The sequence below is a fragment of the Salvia splendens genome, chromosome 7 (assembly GCF_004379255.2).
Source record: "Salvia splendens isolate huo1 chromosome 7, SspV2, whole genome shotgun sequence".
Taxonomy (NCBI): Eukaryota; Viridiplantae; Streptophyta; class Magnoliopsida; order Lamiales; family Lamiaceae; genus Salvia; species Salvia splendens.
This window is the reverse complement of record NC_056038.1, coordinates 33,979,302-34,001,165: the sequence shown is the minus strand read 5'-3', so window position 1 is coordinate 34,001,165 and position 21,864 is coordinate 33,979,302. Positions and strand designations below refer to the sequence as shown.

Below are 21,864 nucleotides of genomic sequence, written 5' to 3'. Positions count from 1 at the left end.
AAGACAGAGAGTATATTACTACTATAAACTAGTACTCCATATCATAATACCAACACAACTCATATTCAACAACGATTAATTGTAATTCAATATATATGATGGGGTTCGTACTAACACAAGCCCATAGCAGTGACGGTCCATCAGCCCCAAAGCCCAAGGAAGAGTATCAGTTCGGCAATTACCAAAGAGTTCGGCCCAGCCTACAGCTCGGTAAAAGCCGACCAATCAGTTCGGCATTACCAAAGAGTTCGGCCCCAGCCTACACTCGGTAAAAGCCGACCAATCAAGCTCTACTCTCAGATCGGCAAAAGCTGCTCGGTCATAGTTCAGAAGTTCGGTCTCAGTATTCGACCGAACTGGGAGATAGTGGACTCATGCAGAACCTCCACGACCTCCACTACACGATCTATTTAGTGGTGTCAACTCATGCAGGATCTCATGCAGGATAGCGGACCAAACAAAGAGATAGTGGACCCATGCAGGATCTCATGACCTCCACGACATCCACTACCTAGTTAGTGGTGATGCAAGCCACGACCTAGTTAGTGGTGATGCAAGCCACGACCTAGTTAGTGGTGATGCAAGCCACGATCTTAGTTCAATGTATAAATAGAACTTAGATCAGATAGAAAAAGGCTCTAGACACAAAATATCATATAGCAAGTCTGTATTTGTAAGCTGAAAACCAGATCAAGCAATACAATCTTGCCCCCCTTTCTTCCCGTGGACGTAGATTTACCTCAGTAAATCGAACCACGTAATTCCTTGTGTCGTGATCTATATTTTTCACCCGCATTTGTTACCATCAAAAATTCGCCAAACCATCACTGGCGCCGTCTGTGGGAAACAGAGAACCAAATTTGTGATAAAAGCGAGTTTTTGACCCTTTTCCACCAAAAAAAATGCATACCAGATCACGTAACACCCATAATACCGTTCGTGATAACCATGAGGAAGCTAGTCCAGCCCGCAGGTCTGGAAAACAGCCTCGGGAGAATCTACTTCCAGTTCTCACGGAGAAGGAACAAGCCGCTCAAAGACTCATCGCACCGAGTCTTCCCAGCAGCCCGATTTGAACGAGGCTGTCAAGTTGTTTTTGGCCGAGAAGCAGGAAGAGTTCTTAATTTTCCTGCAAAAGGGCCAAAAGCCGGAGACGAAAACGGTGGATTCTCCCTCCTCATCCAGACATGAAAGTCACTACCGCAGTAGGTGCTGTGTCTTCCAGGAAGAAGAATCCTCAACCCCGACATGTTCCTGTTCCTCCTCGGTACCGGAATCACAGGAGAACTCCATCTCCTCCATACCGAAGAGATGTCGGGTTCGCCATGTACGGAGCATTGAAGACTCCGTTCTCGGACGATATCACCCGAACTCCCTTGCCACAGAACTACCGAACTCCGTCGATGACTTATGACGGGTTAGAGAATCCTCATGACTTCCTGGGACGCTATCAGTATAACATGGCGAACCAGGGTCTCAATGAGGTCCATATGTGCAAGCTGTTTCCCGAGCTGCTTATCGGGAACGCAAGAAGGTGGTTCGATAGCCTCCCCAAGGCAGCATTAGATCTTACCGAGATCTAATGGATGCTTTCCACAGGAGGTTCTTTCAGAAAGCGGAAGCCCGAATCACTTCGGCTCAGCTGCTTTCTATACGTCAAAGTCGCGACGAAAAGATCAGCGACTTTATGACGAGATTCCACAAGGAATGCCTACAAGTAGATGATCTCAATGATCTACTTGTCATTTCGGCATTCCAAAATGGAATCCTGCCCGGAGCTCTCTACAGAAAGCTCGTGGAATGCAGTCCGCAAACAGCTCAAGAGATGTGGGACATTGCGGACCAGTTCTCCCGTGCCGATGAGGCAGACCGTCGCAAACGGTCTTTAGACAGCTCATCCCGAGGAGACAGGAGGAAGCCCGATCATAGCGATCAGGGACATCCTCGCCGAACTCCTTTTGGCGATCAGGGACATCCTCGCGAACTCCTTTTGAAAGGATTCAAAGGACTCCGGTGCAAGACCGATTGGGGCCACGTCTCAATCCTGAGAAGCCGCCCGCTCAGTTCGTACCATTGAACAAGTCGAGAGCGGAAATTTTCGAACTGCATTCCGATATGTTCGAAAAACCAAAGCGGATGACGAAATCGGCCGCGCGTCGACCTCAGGATCAATATTGCTCCTTCCATCAAGACCACGGTCACGATACCGAGGAGTGCCGACATTTGGCTGCAGGTATTGATGCTCTTGTGAAAGCAGGGACGTTAAAAAAATACCAAAGCAAGCAGCCGAAAAAGAACAAAAAGCAGAGAGGTGCAACTGCGCTCCTCAGGATCTGAAAAAGCAACAGGACCCCGAAGACGATGACGAGCTGCAATATGATGGAGTAATCCTGACTATTGATGCTCTCCCTGCCGGGAAGACTAAATCGTCCCTGAAGTCAGAGCGCAGAGGCTTCAATCGAGAGGAGCCAACGCATAAAAGGCTGAAGCAGGACGAAGTGATTACATTTTCAGATGCAGATCCCGTCCCGGCCATCTCTCCTCATCAAGACGCTATTGTCATCCAAGCCGGAGTGGCAAACAAACTGATCCACAGAGTGTTTGTGGATACCGGAGCGTCAGTCAGCATTCTTTTTAAAGAATGTTTCGATAAACTAGAAGTGGATCCAGCTCGGCTCAGTCCGGCTCCACTTCCTCTGAAAAGTTTCGCCCAGGAGGACACCCGCCCTGAAGGTATTATCAGCCTTCCGATCACGGTGGGAAAAGCGCCTACAAGCTCCAGTACGATGATCGAGTTCTTTGTGGTAAAAGCTCGGTCCCCGTACAACATCATCTTGGGAAGAGACTGGCTCAACGCAGTTCGGGCCGTTTGCTCTACTTATCACCTCACCATCAAGATTCCCACTAAAGGGGGATAGCGGTCATCCGAGGTGATCAAAAGAGAGCAAAAGAGTGTCTGCAGATTGCGCTTAAAAGTGCCGAGCAATCAGATCGGCATCATCAAGCATAGCAATCACAGCAGCCGGAGTCAGAGGCAAGCGAAATGACCGAAGTCACACCAGAGTCGAACTCAATGACCGTTCAGTTATACGAAGATGATCCATCCAGAACGGTCAAGATCGGTTTCGCGGGAACGCCCCTACTCCGGGAAAAGACCATCCAGCTCCTCAAGGAGTACAAAGATGTCTTTGCATGGTCTCCGTTGGACATGACCGGAGTGCCCCCTGAGGTAATCACTCATCGGTTAAATATTGATCCTTCAGTCCGGCCTATAAAACAGAAGCAAAGACTCTTTGCGGCAGAAAGAAATCAAGTCATCCATGACGAAGTCCGCCAATTACTGAAAGCGGATGTATTATTCGAGGTGAAATATCCTTCTTGGGTGGCCAATCCTGTGATGATCAAGAAAAAAGAAGGAGGATGGCGGATGTGCATAGATTTTACCGATCTAAACAAGCACTGTCCTAAAGATTGCTATCCCCTTCCGAACATAGATAAAAAAGTAGAAGCTTTGATCGGCTTCGAAATTTTCTGTTTTCTTGATTTATACAAAGGCTACCACCAAGTTTTAATGGATGAGAATGATGCTTCAAAAACGGCTTTCATTACTGACTTCGGCATCTTTGCTTATAAAAAGATGCCATTCGGTTTAAAGAATGCCGGAGCCACATATCAAAGGATGGTAGATAAGCTTTTTCGGCATTTGATCGGAAAAGAGGTTGAAGTGTATGTTGACGACATAGTCGTCAAAAGCAGAAGCACTTCGGAGTACGAAGACAACCTCAAATCCACCCTCGACGTGCTCAAAAAAGCCAACCTCAAACTCAATCCCCAAAAATGTACCTTTTTGGTAGATTCGGGAAAGTTTCTGGGTTGTTGGGTTTCAAAGGACGGACTCAAGGCAAATCCCTCAAAAGTTCAAGTTGTTCAGAACATGGCGATGCCGAAGTCCATACATGATGTGCAAAGACTAACTGGATGTCTAGCCGCACTGAATAGATTCCTTTCCCAAGCAGCCGAAAAGCAACTACCGTTCTTCAAAGTATTGAAAAAGGCACCAAAGTTTGAGTGGGGAGCCGAGCAGAAAAAGGCTTTTGACGAGCTCAAAAGTTATTTAGCCAAGCTTCCAATTCTCTCTGCTCCAACAGATGCCGAAGTGATATTCTTATACTTAGCGGCATCAGATCAAACCATTAGCGCGGTGCTTGTACGAGAAGAAGGCCTAAAGCAGCTTCCCATCTACTTTACAAGCCGAGCATTAAGAGGTCCAGAAACAAGGTATCAACCTCTGGAAAAAATTGCTCTGGCATTAGTAAATGCAACAAGGAGACTGCGGCCATACTTCTATGCTCACAAGGTATGCGTCTTAACCGATCTGCCACTTCGGCAAGTTTTGACCAAGCCAGAAGCATCAGCAGAATCGCCAAATGGGGCCATAGAGTTGGGAGAACACTCAATAGGAATATCTACCTCGGAAAGACCATCAAGGGACAAGCCTTGGCAGATTTTCTTGCAGAGGCAAAGTTCGATCAAGCAATCCCTGTTATTGCCGAACAGAAAAATCCTGCCAATGACGAACTAAACACAGCCCCAGAATCCGAAAGTAGAACCGCCGGACTGCTGGAGTGGATTCGTAGATGGAAGCTTCGAATAAGACGGGAAGTGGAGCTGGTATTCTACTTATCGCTCCCGACGGACACGAGGTAACTTATTCACTTCGGTTCTTATTCCCAACTACTAATAACGAAGCCGAATACGAAGCCCTCCTTGCCGGGACTTCACTTAGCGCAAAGTCTATTTGTCAAATCTCTCAAAATCCATTGTGATTCACAAGTCATAGTGAATCACATGCTGGGTACAAGTGAAGCCCGAGATGAGAGGATGAAAAAAATACTTGGACAAAGCGCAAAGCATTAGCCGAAGTTTCTCTTATTTTCGGATAATCCGCATTCCCAGAGCGGAAAACAGCCGAGCAGATACTTTAAGTAAGTTGGCCTCATATCCGAGCTCAAAGGTGGAGGAATTACTACACCGAAGCATTGATGAAGCTGAGGTACATTCAGTAACCAGCTCGCCGAACTGGATTGACGCCGATCTTACAGTATCTAGATCAAGGACAACTGCCCGAGGATAAGAGAGAAGCTCGGAAAATCACATGCCGAAGCACTTCGATATGAACTTCATGAAGGAGTCCTATACAGAAAGTCCTACCTTCAACCGTTATTGCGATGTGTAGGACCAGAAGAGACGGACTACATCCTTAGAGAAGTTCATGAAGGATCTTGCGGTTAGCCACATCGGAGCTAGAGCTTTAGCTAAAAAAGTTCTGAGATGGGGATATTATTGGCCAACTTTGGTACAAGAAGCAGTGCAGCTCGTCAAGACATGTACGAAGTGCCAAATTCATGCAAATATCCCAAGGATGCCGCAGACCGATCTATGTGCTATGCAAAGCCCTTGGCCTTTTATGCAATGGGGCATAGACATAGTAGGACCACTACCACAAGCTCCTCGGCAAATGAAATTCCTTATCGTTGCCGTGGATTACTTCACGAAGTGGGTGGAGGCTGAACCATTAGCTACGATAACGAGCTCGAAGGCATTGGATTTCGTCTGGAAGAACATAGTGTGCCGATTTGGCATACCCCATATCCTCATTTCGGATAATGGGACTCAGTTCACCGACAAGACATTCAAGAATTGGTGTCAAGAGCTGAATATTCAACAGCGGTTCACTTCGGTCTCCCACCCACAAGCAAACGGACAAACGGAGGTAACAAACCGTATCTTGGTGAAAGGGTTAAAAGCTCGGTTAGAACAAGCCAAAGGACAATGGGTAGAAAATCTCCCTCAAGTCCTATGGTCCTACCGAACTACACCCAAAACCTCCAACAGTGAAACTCCGTACAGTCTGGTGTACGGCACTGAAGCCGTGATTCCGATTGAGATCGGCGTACCCAGTCCCCGAACTCTAAATTTCTCCTCAGAAATGAATGATGACGGACTAAGAGCCGAACTAGATCTGGCCGAAGAAAGAAGAGAATTGGCCTGCATAAAAGCAGCCAAGTACAAGGAGCAAGTAGCCCGGTATTATAACCAAAGGGTGAAAAAGCTGCAATTTCAAGTGGGAGATCTCGTCTTGAGAAACAATGAAGTAAGCCGAGCAGAAAAGCTGGGCAAACTCGAACCCACATGGGAAGGTCCATATCGGGTATCAGAAGTCCTCGGCAAAGGGTCTTACAAATTGACTCACATGTCAGGAGAACAAGTACCCCGAACATGGTACATTTCCAACCTCAAGAAGTTCCATTTGTAAGAGACAGTCCGGTCAGTCAGTTTGTGTCTAGTTCGGTCATAGGGGTATGTGCTTTCTTTGTTTTTTTTACTTGTTTTTCATGTTTGTCTATGTGCGTTTTGTTTGTCTATGTGCGTTTCGTCTGTCTATGTGCGTGTCGTCTCTTACAAATGTTACTGAGGTATCTTGTTCTTCAAAGGCTGATCCCCTTTTAGAACATATATAAGCCAACGATTGTGAGTCCAAGCTTCTAAGGAAGATACAAGACCACAATTCAGCTTAAGAAACAAGCAGTTCGTCTGAAACGAACTGCAACAAAGGGAAAGTCCGATCCACGCGATAAAACTCGCCGAATTAGGACAAGGGAAAGTCCGATCCACGCGATAAAACTCGCCGAATTAGGACAAGGGAAAGTCCGATCCACGCGATAAAACTCGCCAAATTAGGACACAAGCTTAGTCCGGTCAAAGAAATTTACTTCATAAGACCAAAGACGAGTCCGGTCAAAGAAGTTTATTTCATAAGACCGAGGACCAAGTTCGGTCAAAGAAGCTTACTTCATAAGACCGAGGACGAGTCCGGTCAAAGAAGTTTACTTCATAAGACCGAGGACGAGCACGATGAAATTTTTTCGCTGAGCTGTAAATACGCAGTGATAGAAGCGAAATGAAGATTTCATTTATTAAATCTTGTTCGGCATACAACTCCGCTGCCCTACGAGAAGGCGTTACGCTATTACAAAAGACTATTCTACTGTCCCTGGTTGCTAAAGTTGAGCCATCTATTCACAAAATCCTCGTGAAGCCGAGTTCGGGCGTTCTCGGCAGCTGAAGAATAAGCAGGTCGACGAGATGCTCTAATCGACCTACCGCCTCTTCCCTGAGCCCGGGAAGCTCTAGCACCTCGGCGGCGAAGGGTCTCTTCACGAAGCATTTGTTGATCTTGCTCACTCATAATCACAGCTCCTCTACGAACTTCAGTCCGTCCTTGTCTTGACGTTTCCGGTTGCTCCTGAGTCCGTTCTCGTCTTGACGTTTCCGGCTGTTCCTGAGTTCGTTGCTGACTTGGAGTAGGGTTTTGAGCAAGTGAATCAGGGGTTTGAGCTGGAGTGCGACCATCTGTTGGCGGGAAATGCCTAAGGAATCTCTCGATTGAGGGACGCCGGGAAAGAATGATGTCGTACCGAGAAGCCCAGCGCCGCAATGATTTCACAACTTGTTGGCAAGCCGAGCTCTCCAGCGCATTGTTCCTCCGGAGTACGTGATATTCCTCCCACAGTTCGTCAACTCGTTCCTGAACTTCAGAGATGGTCATTCCCCCGCGCCTGCAGATGAAATCCTCATACGCAGTCCTCTCAGCGACGGCAGTGTTCAGCTCGGCCTCCAGATCTTTCTTTTCGGACTCTAAGTCCTTATTGTCGGCCTCCAGCTTCACTAAACAAGCCAAGAGTTCGTCATTCTTCATCTGGTCAGCTATGGCTTTTTTCTCAGCTTCGTCTAAAGCGGAAGAGTACAGCCGCTTCCATTGAAGTACCTCCAGCTCCTTAAGAGTTAAGAATACAAAGCAGCCTATGTCAGTTCGGCATTTCAGTTTACTGAGCAGGTAGTAAACCACAACAGGAGTAAAAGAGAATACGAAAAGCTATACGAAGACACAAGTGCAGAAAGAAGAATTTTTTCATTCATAAGAAAAAAATTTTACACGAGGGCTTCAAGGCCATTTTACAACAAGGAAGAAACTAAACTAAGAGAAGGGAGACGAAATCATACTCCGCCAGCTTCGTCTCCGGCTCCTCGGTGAGGTTCAGCTTCCTTCTCCTTGTCTGCCTCAGCTTCAGCCTCGGCCTCCTTGCTCCCCCCAGCCTGCTCGGTGCCCCCATCACCGATCAGCAGCACCTCTTGCTCGGCCTGCCTGTCTCCAGTCTGCTGATCAAGCTGCTCGGTTTCACCCTCTCCGTGGAAAATTGGAGCGGGTGAAACTGGCCCTAAGGAGGCAAAGATAGCCTCCATATTCTCATCCCGGTCAGCTCGGCAACTACGAACTCGGTCAGCAGAAAGCAGGGACCGAGGACGAAGCAAGCTCCTCAAGGAGCGGCAGACTCTGGAGACGAGCTGCTATCTCTCGGCCGTACAGCGGCAGGACGACTTCGGGCCCCTGCTCGGCATTATCGGTCATCAGTTTCAGCAGATCACCGACAAAGGCCGAAAATTGATTGCTCAGAAAGAGTTTCTCCGCGAAAGCACGGAGAACCTCCCCTTGGGCAACCACGGCGGCAGCATCCCTCCGTTTCGTCTGCTCTCGCTGGATGACGAGCTGGTTTTTGGCAAACTGGGCTTCATCCTGGGCCGAGATCCTAGCAGCTCTGGCCTTCTCAAAGTCTGCCTTAGCCTGTTCGGCCTGGTGACGAGCAGCCGCCAACTTCCTCTGCATCTCAGCATAATCGTTGGACGCTTTGGAGAGTTCAACGGCGACGAGCTTGGAGAGCATATCGTTCCTCTGAAAATGGAAAAAGGAAAAAGTCAACCGAGGGGCCACAAAAAATACAGGAAAAAAAGCAAGGCCAGAAAATCAAGAAGAGAATTCACCTCGGCGAAGTCCGTGGGCCATAAAAACGGCTCACAGATATGTTCCGAAGGAGGCGCCAAGACCACATCTTTCTCTGGCGCTCTTGGGGGTTTCTGGGTCTTCCCCTTCCTCTTTGCCGAAGTGGACTCCGGCTCTTTTGGATCCGAAGAAGAGGTCTTCTGCCTCTTCGGATTCTTCTCGGCATCAGACGCCGAGCTGCTGGTTTTCGGCCTCTCCGGTTCCTTAGATTCGGAGGATTTGCGACCGAACTTGTTTAGCAAGTTCACTGCCAAAAAGCAAGAAAACAAGGTTAGTTTTCGTCGTCAAGGCAGTAATGCATAAAAAAGAAATCCTCACCCTCAGCCTCTTCGTCCGAAGACGAGGAGTCGAACAAGAAGTCGCCCTTGACGAGCTCAGACTCCGAGTACTGCTTCCTAATCATGGGAATCTTATTGAGCTCGGCCTCGAGCTCGTCCAACGGTTCTACCCGAGGATGAGGAATAACGGACTTCGGCCCTCTCCAGGAAAAGTCCGAAGCCGAAGTCCTATTATAAAAAAGAAGCGATTTTGCCATTTCGGCCATTTGGTTTTACAAAAGGCTCTAAAGGGCTGTAAAGGGATCAAATAAAACCAAGATCCCTTCCTCTTAAACTGGAAGAAATTAAGGATTGCCCTCAGAGACAGATCCTTGTCTAGCCTACGCAGTTCGGCAGCAAAGGCCGATAAGTGCCTCCAAGAGTTCGGAGTCACCTGACCTAAAGGGAGTTGAAAAAAATCTAGCAGCTCTACAAAGGCAGGGGGAAGAGGGAAACGAAGCCCGCATTCCAAGCCGGCTTCATAACGGTGGCGTAACCCTCCGGCGGCGAGTCAGCCCTATGAAGGTCGTCGGGAATCGCAACCTTCCCCCCAGGAAAAAAATATTTTTCGTGTAGGGATATCACAGCATCCTTACTCAAGATGCTGTGAAAATACTCTACGGTCTTCTCCCCGGATTCTTTCCGGCTAGAAGACCCCTTACCCCCCTTTCCTACCGCTACCTGACTCAGAAGAAGAAGAAGAAGACATGGTTCTTACTCTTTGAAAGTCTGAAGAAATTCTGAAGAAATTCTTGAAAGTAGAAGGAAATTTTTGCGCAAAAGAGAGAGAAGGCAGAAGAAGCAATAGCAAAAGTATTCAAATGATGAAGAAAGGACGTATTTATCAGATTCGGAGAAGATTTCAAAATCATCGCACCGTTTCGAATCCCACCTTTTCAGGATTCAACGGCCGGATTTTACTGTCGCATTTAATGCAGTCACGCGCAAGGCACGTCCCCTGATGTCAGCCTCCCCCATACCTTTATCCAGAATGCCGAAGTGACTCGCTTCGCCGAAGTGATTCCCTTCGCTTTTCGGGGGGGGTAGTGATGGGGTACGTACTAAACAAGCCCAATAGCAGTGACGGCCCATCAGCCCAAAGCCCAAGGAAGAGTATCAGTTCGGCATTACCAAAGAGTTCGGCCCCAGCCTACAGCTCGGTAAAAGCCGACCAATCAGTTCGGCATTACCAAAGAGTTCGGCCCCAGCCTACAACTCGGTAAAAGCCGACCAATCAAGCTCTACTCTCAGATCGGCAAAAGCTGCTCGGTCATAGTTCAGAAGTTCGGTCTCAGTATTCGACCGAACTGGGAGATAGTGGACTCATGCAGAACCTCCACGACCTCCACTACACGATCTATTTAGTGGTGTCAACTCATGCAGGATCTCATGCAGGATAGCGGACCAAACAAAGAGATAGTGGACCCATGCAGGATCTCATGACCTCCACGACATCCACTACCTAGTTAGTGGTGATGCAAGCCACGACCTAGTTAGTGGTGATGCAAGCCACGATCTTAGTTCAATGTATAAATAGAACTTAGATCAGATAGAAAAGAGGCTCTAGACACAAAATATCATATAGCAAGTCTGTATTTGTAAGCTGAAAACCAGATCAAGCAATACAATCTTGCCCTCCTTTCTTCCCGTGGACGTAGATTTACCTCAGTAAATCGAACCACGTAATCCCTTGTATCGTGATCTATATTTTTCACCCGCATTTGTTACCATCAAAAATTCGCCCAACCATCAATATACATAAATAATGTATTATAGAAGTTCATGTTAAGTATTAGACGCCATCATTGAATTTAAGCAATTGTCTGTTTAATGATACAATATGTATTTCGAACATTTATTAATATTTTCGTTAACAAAAATTGCGCGCTTTATTTGTCAAAGAATAACACTATCCATCCCCAAAATAATGTTACATTTTGACATTTATCTGTTAGTGTATCAAAATCTTATTGCTTAAAACAATAAACAAAGTAAGGTAAAATCAATACTGTTACATAACACAAAAATACCTGATAAACTGTTTTGTTCACCTTTTTCCAAAAAGAAAAAGATTTTATTCTCATTTGCAGTTTGAGTTGAAAATTTAAAGCAAACATCTAACAAATCACAAATGGCGCCTCCGGCCATGCAATCCTAAAACCTAATCTTCTCCCACACATTTCTCCTCCTCCTCTTCCTCCTCCTCCTCCGCCGTCTCCACCTTCTCCCTCCCCCTCACACTAAACGACATTGAATCACAAATTCAGCCACCCATGCGGCCTCCACACCTGCACCGTCAAGCACTGGATCGGGTTGTCAACGGGCTCCGCGGCGTCTCCACCCTTGAGGGCATCACACAGCAACACTCTGGCACTCCCCACGGGCTTCTCGAGCCCCAGATGGGAGTCCGCGTATATGTCGACGTTCACCGCCGCCATCACATCCCTCTCCGGCAGCCCCTTGTGGAACCTGACCTTCCGCCGCCCTGCTCGTCCACCCGCGTCCTCGCCACGTGGACGCCCCTCTCCACGTAGACCTCCGCGAACGCCCTCATCTTCCTTATGTGCTTCACGTTCTTCAGATCCTCGGCAGAGTAGATTAGCACCTCAATCTCCCTCAGCTCCTCCTCCTGCGCCGCCGCTCTTCCCCGCATGATGGCTCGCCAATAATTTTGTTTAATGTAATTATGTTTTCTTCTTTGATTATATATTGGCAATGATTCTTTTGAGAAGTGACGATCTGTACAAATTTAATGGAGATCGGTTACACTATGACAAAAACTAAGGGAAATTGCAGTTTCTCAATTCCTTATATGAAATACTAAAAAAAATAAATGAAATATTTATTGATAGATGAATGAAAATGACAAAATAAGACGATTATTGATAAACATAGGGAGTAGTATTTTGTCCATTTTTTTAATTAAAATATGTATCCCACTGTCAAAGCTATTTATGAGGGGCATAGATAATTTGTTTATAAACATTGGTGAAATGAGAAATGTACTTCTATTATATCATTGATGGGAAAGTATAGTACATTCGAGTCAGAATTTGATGTAAATCTAACATTCTCTTGTCACTAATTAGTTTTTCAGTTAGTCTGTGTGTTATGTTTACTCCCCTCTGTACCATAAAAATATTTGCACTTTTCATTTTCGTCTGTATCATAAAAATATGTGCATTCCATGTAGGTACTACTATCCACTAACATTATTTTAACTATCATTCTCCTTCTCTCTCTTACTTTACCGTACCATTCTCCTCATCTCTCTTATTTTACCAATTTTGTCTTAATTTCCGTATCATACCCATTGCCCATATTTTTATGGGACGGAGGGAGTATTTTTTTAGTAGTATTATTTTTGTTAATAAATCTCATTCAATTAATTCATTCAATTCAGATTTTATTATAAAATTAATACTCCATAAATGTAAGAGTACTCACATTTTACTATTATTTTTTTTTCCATTCACTTTTCTTTATATTTTTTAAAATTTGAGTCGAATTAACTCGTGACAATTAATGGCGAAGGGAGGAAATAGTGAACGAGCATAATTGTAGTTTATTCTAGAAAATGAATGTATATTGTTGAAGACTCATATTGAATGCCACGTATAGAGGTTATAATCGATAAAACAAACATAAAATTAAACAAAGAATTCACCTTATAATCTGGGTGCTACTCACATGGGCATCATTATGGTCTGTGGCAATTTTCAATTTAAATAAAACCAACTCATCATAGCAAATTTCTCAAATTAAACCATAGTTTATGCACTTGATCAAGAACAGGCTAAAAATACCTCTGTAAAGCGTATGGCAATGGCTAATTTTTAATATAGTCGACCAACTCCACTACCTCAACATACAGGCTGGTGCTCAAACATAGTGATGCAATTAATTATAATTTCTCACCTCAAAACATGCTATAAATTCCCCACTCCATCACACACATAATCTAACACACACATTGATAAGAAACACACACATTCTTGAATTTTGTGTTGATAAAAATGGAGGGAAGAAAAATGGTTGTTGTGTTGACTGTCTGCATCATGGCTTTTATGGGCTGCGCAAGTTATGTCGGAGCGCAAATGGAAGATTTCGGAGCCCCGGCTCCGGCTCCGGCAGCGCAGAGTGCCGCTGTGGCTCTTTGTGTTCCGGCCGCCGTGGGTGCTGTTGCTTCTCTGGCTGCCGCTGCTTTCTTTTAACTTTTACTACCTTAGTTTAGTTTTTCGGCTAACATTGATTTTATGGAAATGTTTTATTTTGTCTTAAGATATATATGTATGTGACTAATGTGTGAGATGCTAATGGAGTAATTTATTTACCACATCGAATATAAGAAGAAACTGAGCATTAAAATAGGCATATAAAATGTGTAATGAGATAAGTTTGAAATTATCTTTGCGCTTGGGGCAATGACGCAGCTAGTGAGGTTCTAACCGAGGCGCGTCTATTGCTGGTTGAAAACTATTTCCAAACCCCCTCTTCGGCCTGAGCTTGACTTGGGTTGTCGAGAATTTCTGGAAGGGTTCCCTATTTTGGGTAATTCCCTACAAATCTAGTATTTAATTTTTTATACATGTAGTATAATAACTTGTTTATTTTGTCAAATCAATGATTTTCATAATCGGGCATCTCATGTTCACAATGATATGGGTTTCTATGAATTTTGTTTTACCCAAGTAAATAGTAGTATTAGCTTGTGTCTCGTCTCATTGTATTATGCGGGGAGCATGCTATGTTAATTGAATAGTTAGTACAATAACTACTATTGATAACTTCTTTATAAAGTCGCATGTCCTTAAAGTTGTATGAATTAACACCTTTTGTTCCAATGTATAATATCATAATAAGATTAGTATCAAGTTTTCGAACTCTTAAAAACAATTTCTCGATTATTTTGTTAACATTGTTTATTTTTTATTCTTGATGAAATCTATAAAAATGTTCTATTTCATCTCAAGAATAATGACTATTTTGTGTGAAGCAAATAGTAGACATTCGTTACATTCCCACATGAAACACACGAAGAAATCTAGCAAATAGATAGGCATATAAAATATGATGGTGTGATGTAATGGAAATTATCTTCGCGCGGGAGGCAATAACACATCTGGTGAGGTTCTAAACGGGGTGCGTCCAGCAATAACACATCTGGTGAGGTTCTAAACGAGGTGCACGGTTGAAAACTATTTCCAAACCCCTCTTCACCCCAAGCTTAACTTGGGCCATTGCAAAAATATCTGAAAAGGCTCCCTTCTTAGGTAAAGCCCTGCAAATCTAAGTACTACTATTATTTAAAATTTTTTCACTATGCATTTTCATAAAGATATGAGCTTGTACAAATTTTGACTATACATTTTCTAAAAGTTGCATGTGTTTAAAGTTGTATGAACTACTAACACGTTCCAATCTAAGATATCGCAATGTAATTAATTTATCAGGTCTCCAAAATCTGAAAACCAATTTCTCTATTACTTCATATCACATTGATTTTTGATGAAATTTGGGGAATGTTTTCTTTTGTCATATACTCCGTAAGATTTATTAATAAGGTATGTGAAACAAATTGTAGATTTTCGCACATGGACAACTTGACAAAACCAAGTAATGAAATGAGCATATTTCTGGAAGGGCTTCTCTTTAAATTTTACAATTTTGAAATTATAACAATAAATTCCCAAGTTTGTGAAAAGAAAATAAAAAATCACTATTTACAGACGATTAATCCTTCTATTAAAAGAAAAAAGATTGAAGCCAGCCGTCAATATCATAGCTAACAAATCCAACTGCTTCACACTGCTCTCCACACCATCTCATTGATTCCATCGACGCCCAAATCCGCGCCCCTCCGCCATGCAAGCCCTCCAATCCACCTCCCTCCGCCCTTCCCCCCTCGAATCCCTCCGCCTCTCGAGGCCCAGCAACAATGCCAGAGCCCCAGCTAAGAGGCGCCCTTTCGCAATTTCCGCATCCGCCACGGCGCCCAAGCGCGAGACGGACCCCAAGAAGCGCGTGGTCATCACCGGAATGGGGCTCATCTCCGTGTTCGGGAACGACGTCGACGCCTACTACGAGAAGCTGTTGGCCGGTGAGAGCGGCATCACTCTGATTGACCGCTTCGACGCCTCCAAATTCCCCACGCGCTTCGGCGGCCAGATTAGGGGGTTCAAAGCCGATGGATATATTGACGGCAAAAACGATCGGAGATTGGACGATTGTTTGAGGTACTGCATTGTTGCGGGGAAGAAGGCGCTCGAGAGCGCGGATCTCGGCGGCGAGAAGCTTGATAAGGTATTCATGATTTTCGCTGCTCAATTCGGTTTTATTTTGGAGTTTTCTGCTTTTAATTAGGTGTTTTCTGGTTGAATTTTGCTCAGTTATGTTTCGAGCTATTGTTGATTTCTCCATGAGTGGTTGGTTGGCTGGTTGAATGAATGCATGCTGATCAATAAAGATTATAGTTTGGTTTTGCTTTTTAACATCGGTGGTTCTGATAGAATTGTGTGAATTCTCATCTGAAAAAGATTTCTTACCTTCTTAATCGAATCTTTTCCTTCTTGTTCACTGTGTTACACAAACTAGCCTATACTCCAGTTTTATTTTGCTTCCCTATGGAATTTGAGATGGGAAGCTTGAAATTTGATGTTTAGTATTTCATCTTATCATGTGGAAATTATTAGTGTTCTTTTCCCATTAAAGTCACATGATCTGAAAAAATTGTTGTTTTTGTTCTAACTGCAGATTGACAAGGTTCGAGCTGGTGTTCTAGTTGGGACAGGAATGGGAGGTCTTAGTGTATTTTCTGACGGTGTTCAGGCTCTAATTGAGAAGGGTCACAGGAAGATTACTCCTTTTTTCATACCTTATGCCATAACGAACATGGGATCTGCATTGCTAGCAATTGATCTTGGCTTGATGGGGCCAAACTATTCAATTTCAACTGCTTGTGCTACTTCAAATTATTGCTTTTATGCAGCTGCGAATCACATTCGTAGAGGTGAAGCAGATTTGATGGTAGTGGGTGGGACTGAAGCTGCCATTATACCAATTGGACTGGGAGGTTTTGTTGCTTGTAGAGCTCTATCTCAAAGAAATGATGACCCAAAAACTGCTTCTAGGCCTTGGGACCAAGATCGAGATGGCTTTGTGATGGGTGAAGGTGCTGGAGTCTTGGTAAGTTAGCTTCTCAATATGCGTGTGTGTGTGTGTGTGCGCGTGTGAATGAGTTGGAATCATTTACTTACTGTGTGGTGAAGTAGTTGATATTTTGTAGGAGGACTTTAACTCATATGCTGTGATGTGTTCATTGGAACATGTAACTTGCCTTGATCTTATTAAACAACTTCATGTAGGAAGTGATTGGGAATATTTGGGTGTCTTTTTCTCCTCTTGTGTAGAGTGCACTGCATATATATATATGTATTTGTGTACACATTCATATTGGGTTGGTGATATAGCTATTGGGTTGAGTTGGAATAGGACTGGTTGTGTCTGTGTATGAAATCAACTGGTTGTGTTTAGGAGTTATGAGTCATATGAGAGCTACAGGTGTTGCCCCACACATTCAAATACACATAAAATTAATACATGAGTGCCTCATGGAGCACAAAGATCAAGCCTGTATAAGGAGAAGGGACATGGTTTAGTTGAAACACAAACAATGATTTTTTTTTGCCAAAAGTAAAGAAAGGCAGTTAAGAGACTCTAGAACTACTTTTTCTTCAGTTTTTCCCATTCATTTCTTCTTTTCATTACTTTTTAAGTATTGGAAGAATTTCATCATTGTATATTAGTCTCTCAGTATCAATAGATTAATCTTAATCTTCCTGTAAAAGTTTGTGGTAGATGCTGTATGTGTAAACGAGGTTGATGCTGAGCATACTACCAATCTATCTGAATGTCAATTGCTTGACCTTATATTTTTGTCAATTTTTTCGACAGGTTATGGAAAGTTTGGAACATGCAATGAAACGAGATGCGCCAATAATTGCAGAGTATTTGGGTGGTGCTGTAACTTGTGATGCTTATCACATGACTGATCCCAGGGCTGATGGGCTTGGTGTCTCTTCATGCATCCTGGATGCCCTTCAAGATGCTGGTGTTTCTCCTGAGGAGGTGTGCTTTCATCCCAAACAAATCATTTGTGTTTTATGTTTATCTTTCCTGTTTACTCTCATCAGCATATTAATAGTACAGGGAATTTTCCAAGTGTGTGAACTCCACTTTGTTTTATTTTGTTGTTATTTCGTAAGAGTAGACTGTCTAATTTTTTATTAATTACCAACCTTTTCCTCTGTTCCTGAATCTGGAAACTGATACTGCACCCCTCAGAAATTGACTGTCAAATCTGATATTCTGGAAAAGAATTGTTGATGTTAATAGATATCACTGGAGAAAGGTGCAACTCAATATTGGTATACAATTCATTCTTGGGTCATCTAAAATGTTATTGCCTTGAATTCTTTCAGGTTAACTATATAAACGCCCATGCAACCTCCACCATTGTTGGTGATTTAGCAGAGATAAATGCTATTAAGAAGGTATTCAAGGATACTTCAGAAATTAAAATCAACGCAACCAAGGTAAGCCCCCGACTTTAAGCTCTGTATTTTTATTCTATGCTCGTGTTCTTTTCTCGAGCATGTGGCATGGTAATGGCAGACTTCTCACTTTTTCATGTTGTTCCAGTCAATGATAGGGCACTGCCTAGGTGCTGCTGGTGGTTTGGAAGCCATTGCAACAGTGAAAGCCATCACAACAGGCTGGCTTCACCCTTCGATAAATCAATTTGTAAGTCCCCCATGCCAATGCGATTAATATGGGGTTATTTCATATACAGCCACCCTCTTTTATAGATATTTATAACTCCATCTCTCCTCATCAACATTAACAAACAACCGTCTATAATTACTGATACAGAATCCTGAGCCTTCTGTTGAGTTTGACACTGTTGCAAACGAGAAGAAGCAACACGAAGTCAATGTTGGTAAGACGCTTCCCAGCTCTAATTCCCTACGTACATCACTGTTATCTCTCTCGTGTAGAGACATTGCAGACCCGGTCTTTAATTTGTTTGTGATCGTTATCATATGCAGCGATTTCAAATTCATTTGGATTTGGTGGACACAACTCTGTTGTAGCATTTTCTGCATTCAAGCCCTGAGACTGTCTGAAATCTACCATACATATGGGTGATTCGGTAATCTAAAGGAGGGATTTTTGCATTCTTTGGTGTGAGTTTAGCTTTTAGTTCGAGTTCGAGGACTATTGTAATTTATCTATCTGTCTCTCTGCGGCTGTTTTAGATGTTAAAGCGCAACAGTTATCGTTATGAATATAGATACTTTTAAGCATTTTATGCCATCTTATGACATTTCATTATGTTCAAAATACCACTTCCTCCATCCACCAAAAATAGTTCAATTAAGAATTTAGAATTAAACACTCTCATTTTAATTTGACACATTCAATTCATACGAAATATTTCATTATTGTTTCATATAAATATAAAAAACATTCAAAAAGTTTCATTTGTATGTTATTTTAATACATTTTGTCATGAGGAGTGTTATATTGCTAACTCAATATTTGATTACTAACTACAACTAAATAATAACCATTAGATTTTCAAATTAAGGGCCTGGATCATTAGTCTCGGAATGTCAATACGATCAATAAAAAACGTCAAGAAGGGTATTAAGGTCAATTTACAACAAATTAGTTGTAACTAACTTTTGAAAAATATCCCATAACTTTAAAACGCATATAACTTTCTCGATCTAAATTATTTTTTCACACAACATTATATCAAATTAAAGATAATTTCATAAGGATTCTAACGAGATCTCACTTGCATATGTTCCGATGTCAAAATTTGAAAAAGATTTTGAAAATTTTCAATTTTTTTTACAACAACAAATGTCAACATGATATATAAAATATGTCAATATAATACATGTAGAATGTTAATATAAGCAATGTGTTAACATTCTCAAAACATTGTGTTGATATTTTCGAAACACTATATTGACATTTTCATCCAAACCCCTAATTTGGTAGTTTTTTTTTTATCTTTTTCGATTTAATTAATACAAATGAAAATTACACGTGGCAAATTGTAGACCACAAATTTTCTAAAATCCTATGGTCTTAAATTAGTGATAGTTAGCAATTAAAGAGTAAATGCCAAAATTGGTCCTGAACATATAGTCATTTTACGTTTTTGGTCCTAAACATTATCTTTTGGATTTTTTGGTCCTGCACATATGGAAATTTGATCATTTTGGTCCTCCGTCAATATTTCCGTTAAAAACTAACGGTCAACGGATTTAATCACGATTTTGACCAAATTAAACTTTTAATTCAGATTTTTTACTCCCTAATTAATTCCCTAATTATTTTTACATTTCAATTTCATCTTCTTTCTTTCCACTTATCATCATCGCCGACTACACTCCCTACTACACTCCCTACTACACTCCATCGCCGGTTACTCTCCATCGCCGACTACACTCCCTACTCACAGGCACACCGGCCGCCGCCTCTCCTCTCTCTCGATTTCAACACTACTCCAGCCCTTGAGGAGTTCGTCGTCGTCGCCGTTGACAGCCGCCGCCACCGCTATGATTTCCGCGACCACCGCGCTTCCTCAAACGCCGTCCCGGTTTCCGACCAGCATCGCCTCCGTCTCGCCAACGAAATCGAAGTCGCCCTCCTATGCTGTCTCAATCAGCTCGCTCCGTGTGGGAGTCCAAGATGGCAGTTTGAAAGCATGAGTTGGATGCTAAAATGTATGCGTGCATTGCTGTGTGTAAAGTTCGAAATTGGAAGGCATTATACCTCGGTGAATTGAACTTGGTGGTGCTAGAATTTGGGGGAACAGCTATGGTGATTTCTGTCAAAAGAAATTGTTGTTGTTTGATTTCGACAAGTAGTATGAAATTGAGATATGAATTGATGAAAGGATTACCACGTTTGGACTGGAATTAAATGAGGAATTTGGCAGTTCTTCAACCTTCCAACAACCTCAAACCTCGATCCTGATCTCTTCGTCGACGGTGTCCGGGTCGTCCACCCCGATCTCTTCGTCGGATCTAGAATGGCGGTTCACGAAATTGACGGAATTCATATAACTAGGGTTTGAGGGGAAGAGGAAGGAAGAAGATGAAAGATGAGAGGAAGGAAGAAGATGAAATTGAAGTGTAAAAATAATTAGGGAGTAAAAAATCAGAATTAAAAGTTTAATTTGGTCAAAATCGGGCGTTGACTGTTAGTTTTTAACGGAAATGTTGACGGAGGACCAAAATGATCAAATTTCCATATGTGCAGGACCAAAAAATCCAAAAAATAATGTTTATGACCAAAAACATAAAATGACTATATGTTCAGGACCAATTTTGGCATTTACTCGCAATTAAATGATGAGTTAGCAATTGATCACTCCTCTTTTGTCACGTGTATAGACATCAGAAAATTTTCCTATCTAATGCATAAAACGTGAAACAATGATAAAAATTTTTGTATCGAAGTGAAATTAAGATGAGATTTTTTGTACCAAACATTTTATATTTTAGATTGGCAAAAAAGTTGACGTGTAAATATAGTTGACAAAATGTATTAAAATGAGATGATACTTTTTAAACTATTACTAGTTTCAACCCACGTGCGATGCACGACGAAATATTTTTTTATCATACGATTTTAAATTGTTAATTGAATAACATAAGATCAAGTTTTGATTCCGAAAACAAATTGGTAGTATTGCAAGTTTTAAAATTGGACGATAGCTTTTCAAACCTCAAAACGGTTTTAAAATTGTATTTTGAAGTATAAATGCGCCGACGCAGAATAATTTTGTCACAAAATTGTGTGTAATCTTTTTTGTATTCTGTATCCATTTAAATTAGTATTATACTTTATCATAGTCGAGCTTCATTATATTTCAATATAGTGACCCTAATACGCTAAAAACTCAAACCTTAAAACTTAAATCCTAAACCCTTAACGTTAAAATATACTCATCATGACCAACAAATGAGCCAAATATAAATAAAATCCTCCCTCCGTCCCAGTTCAATTTTACTTTGTTAATCACTTTAAAACAAACTTTAATAATAGAAAAAAAATAAAAAGAATACCATAACTTCATGTTAAACAATATGAAGAGTAATGGAAAATATGGAGGGAGTGAAAAACGTGATGAAAAAAAATATGTAAGTGGATAAATTACCAAATGTCATATATTTATAGTCCAAAAAATAGAAGATAACTCCTCAAAACTTTTTTCACTTTCTTCACCAATTATTAAAAAATTTAAAACCTTTTAATTTCTCAAAAATTAAAAACTAACTAAACTATGTATTCCCATATGATAATATCTATTTTTTCAAACCAACAGGTTGTGGATTTATATCTTGGTGCAGAATTGTTACTTTTGAAACTTTCTCAAGGCAAAAGTATACCTGCAAAAAACCCTAATTATTTGAAAGCGCCCAAAACTCGGCTTTTATATGTATTGAAACCTTTTATGTGCATTTAACTCATAATTAAGAATAACCAATTTGAAACTGATACACACACAATAACGAATTAGAAACTGATACATTTAATTTTGTGAAAATATGAATTAACCTTTTT

At 42.1% G+C, this 21,864-nt stretch overlaps 1 protein-coding gene and 1 pseudogene across 1 annotated transcript; both read left to right on the top strand.

Annotated features, from left to right (window-relative positions):
* Nucleotides 1-13,622: 13,622 nt before the first annotated feature.
* Nucleotides 13,623-13,764, top strand: LOC121742779 (annotated as a pseudogene).
* Nucleotides 13,765-14,983: 1,219 nt separating this feature from the next.
* Nucleotides 14,984-18,581, top strand: LOC121742016 (3-oxoacyl-[acyl-carrier-protein] synthase I, chloroplastic-like). Its single transcript, XM_042135026.1, has 7 exons — nucleotides 14,984-15,519; nucleotides 15,970-16,401; nucleotides 17,170-17,343; nucleotides 17,697-17,810; nucleotides 17,917-18,018; nucleotides 18,148-18,214; nucleotides 18,324-18,581. Exons 1-7 carry the CDS (start codon nucleotides 15,082-15,084, stop codon nucleotides 18,389-18,391), a joined length of 1,395 nt encoding a protein of 464 aa, XP_041990960.1. The 5' UTR covers nucleotides 14,984-15,081; the 3' UTR covers nucleotides 18,392-18,581.
* The last annotated feature ends 3,283 nt before the right edge of the window (nucleotides 18,582-21,864 follow it).

Coding starts and splice junctions, on each gene's coding strand:
- LOC121742016 (XM_042135026.1), top strand. CDS start 15,082: ATGCAAGCCCTCCAATCCACCTCCCTCCGCCCTTCCCCCCTCGAATCC. Junction 15,520..15,969: donor GCGGCGAGAAGCTTGATAAG/GTATTCATGATT, acceptor TTCTAACTGCAG/ATTGACAAGGTTCGAGCTGG. Junction 16,402..17,169: donor GTGAAGGTGCTGGAGTCTTG/GTAAGTTAGCTT, acceptor TTTTTTCGACAG/GTTATGGAAAGTTTGGAACA.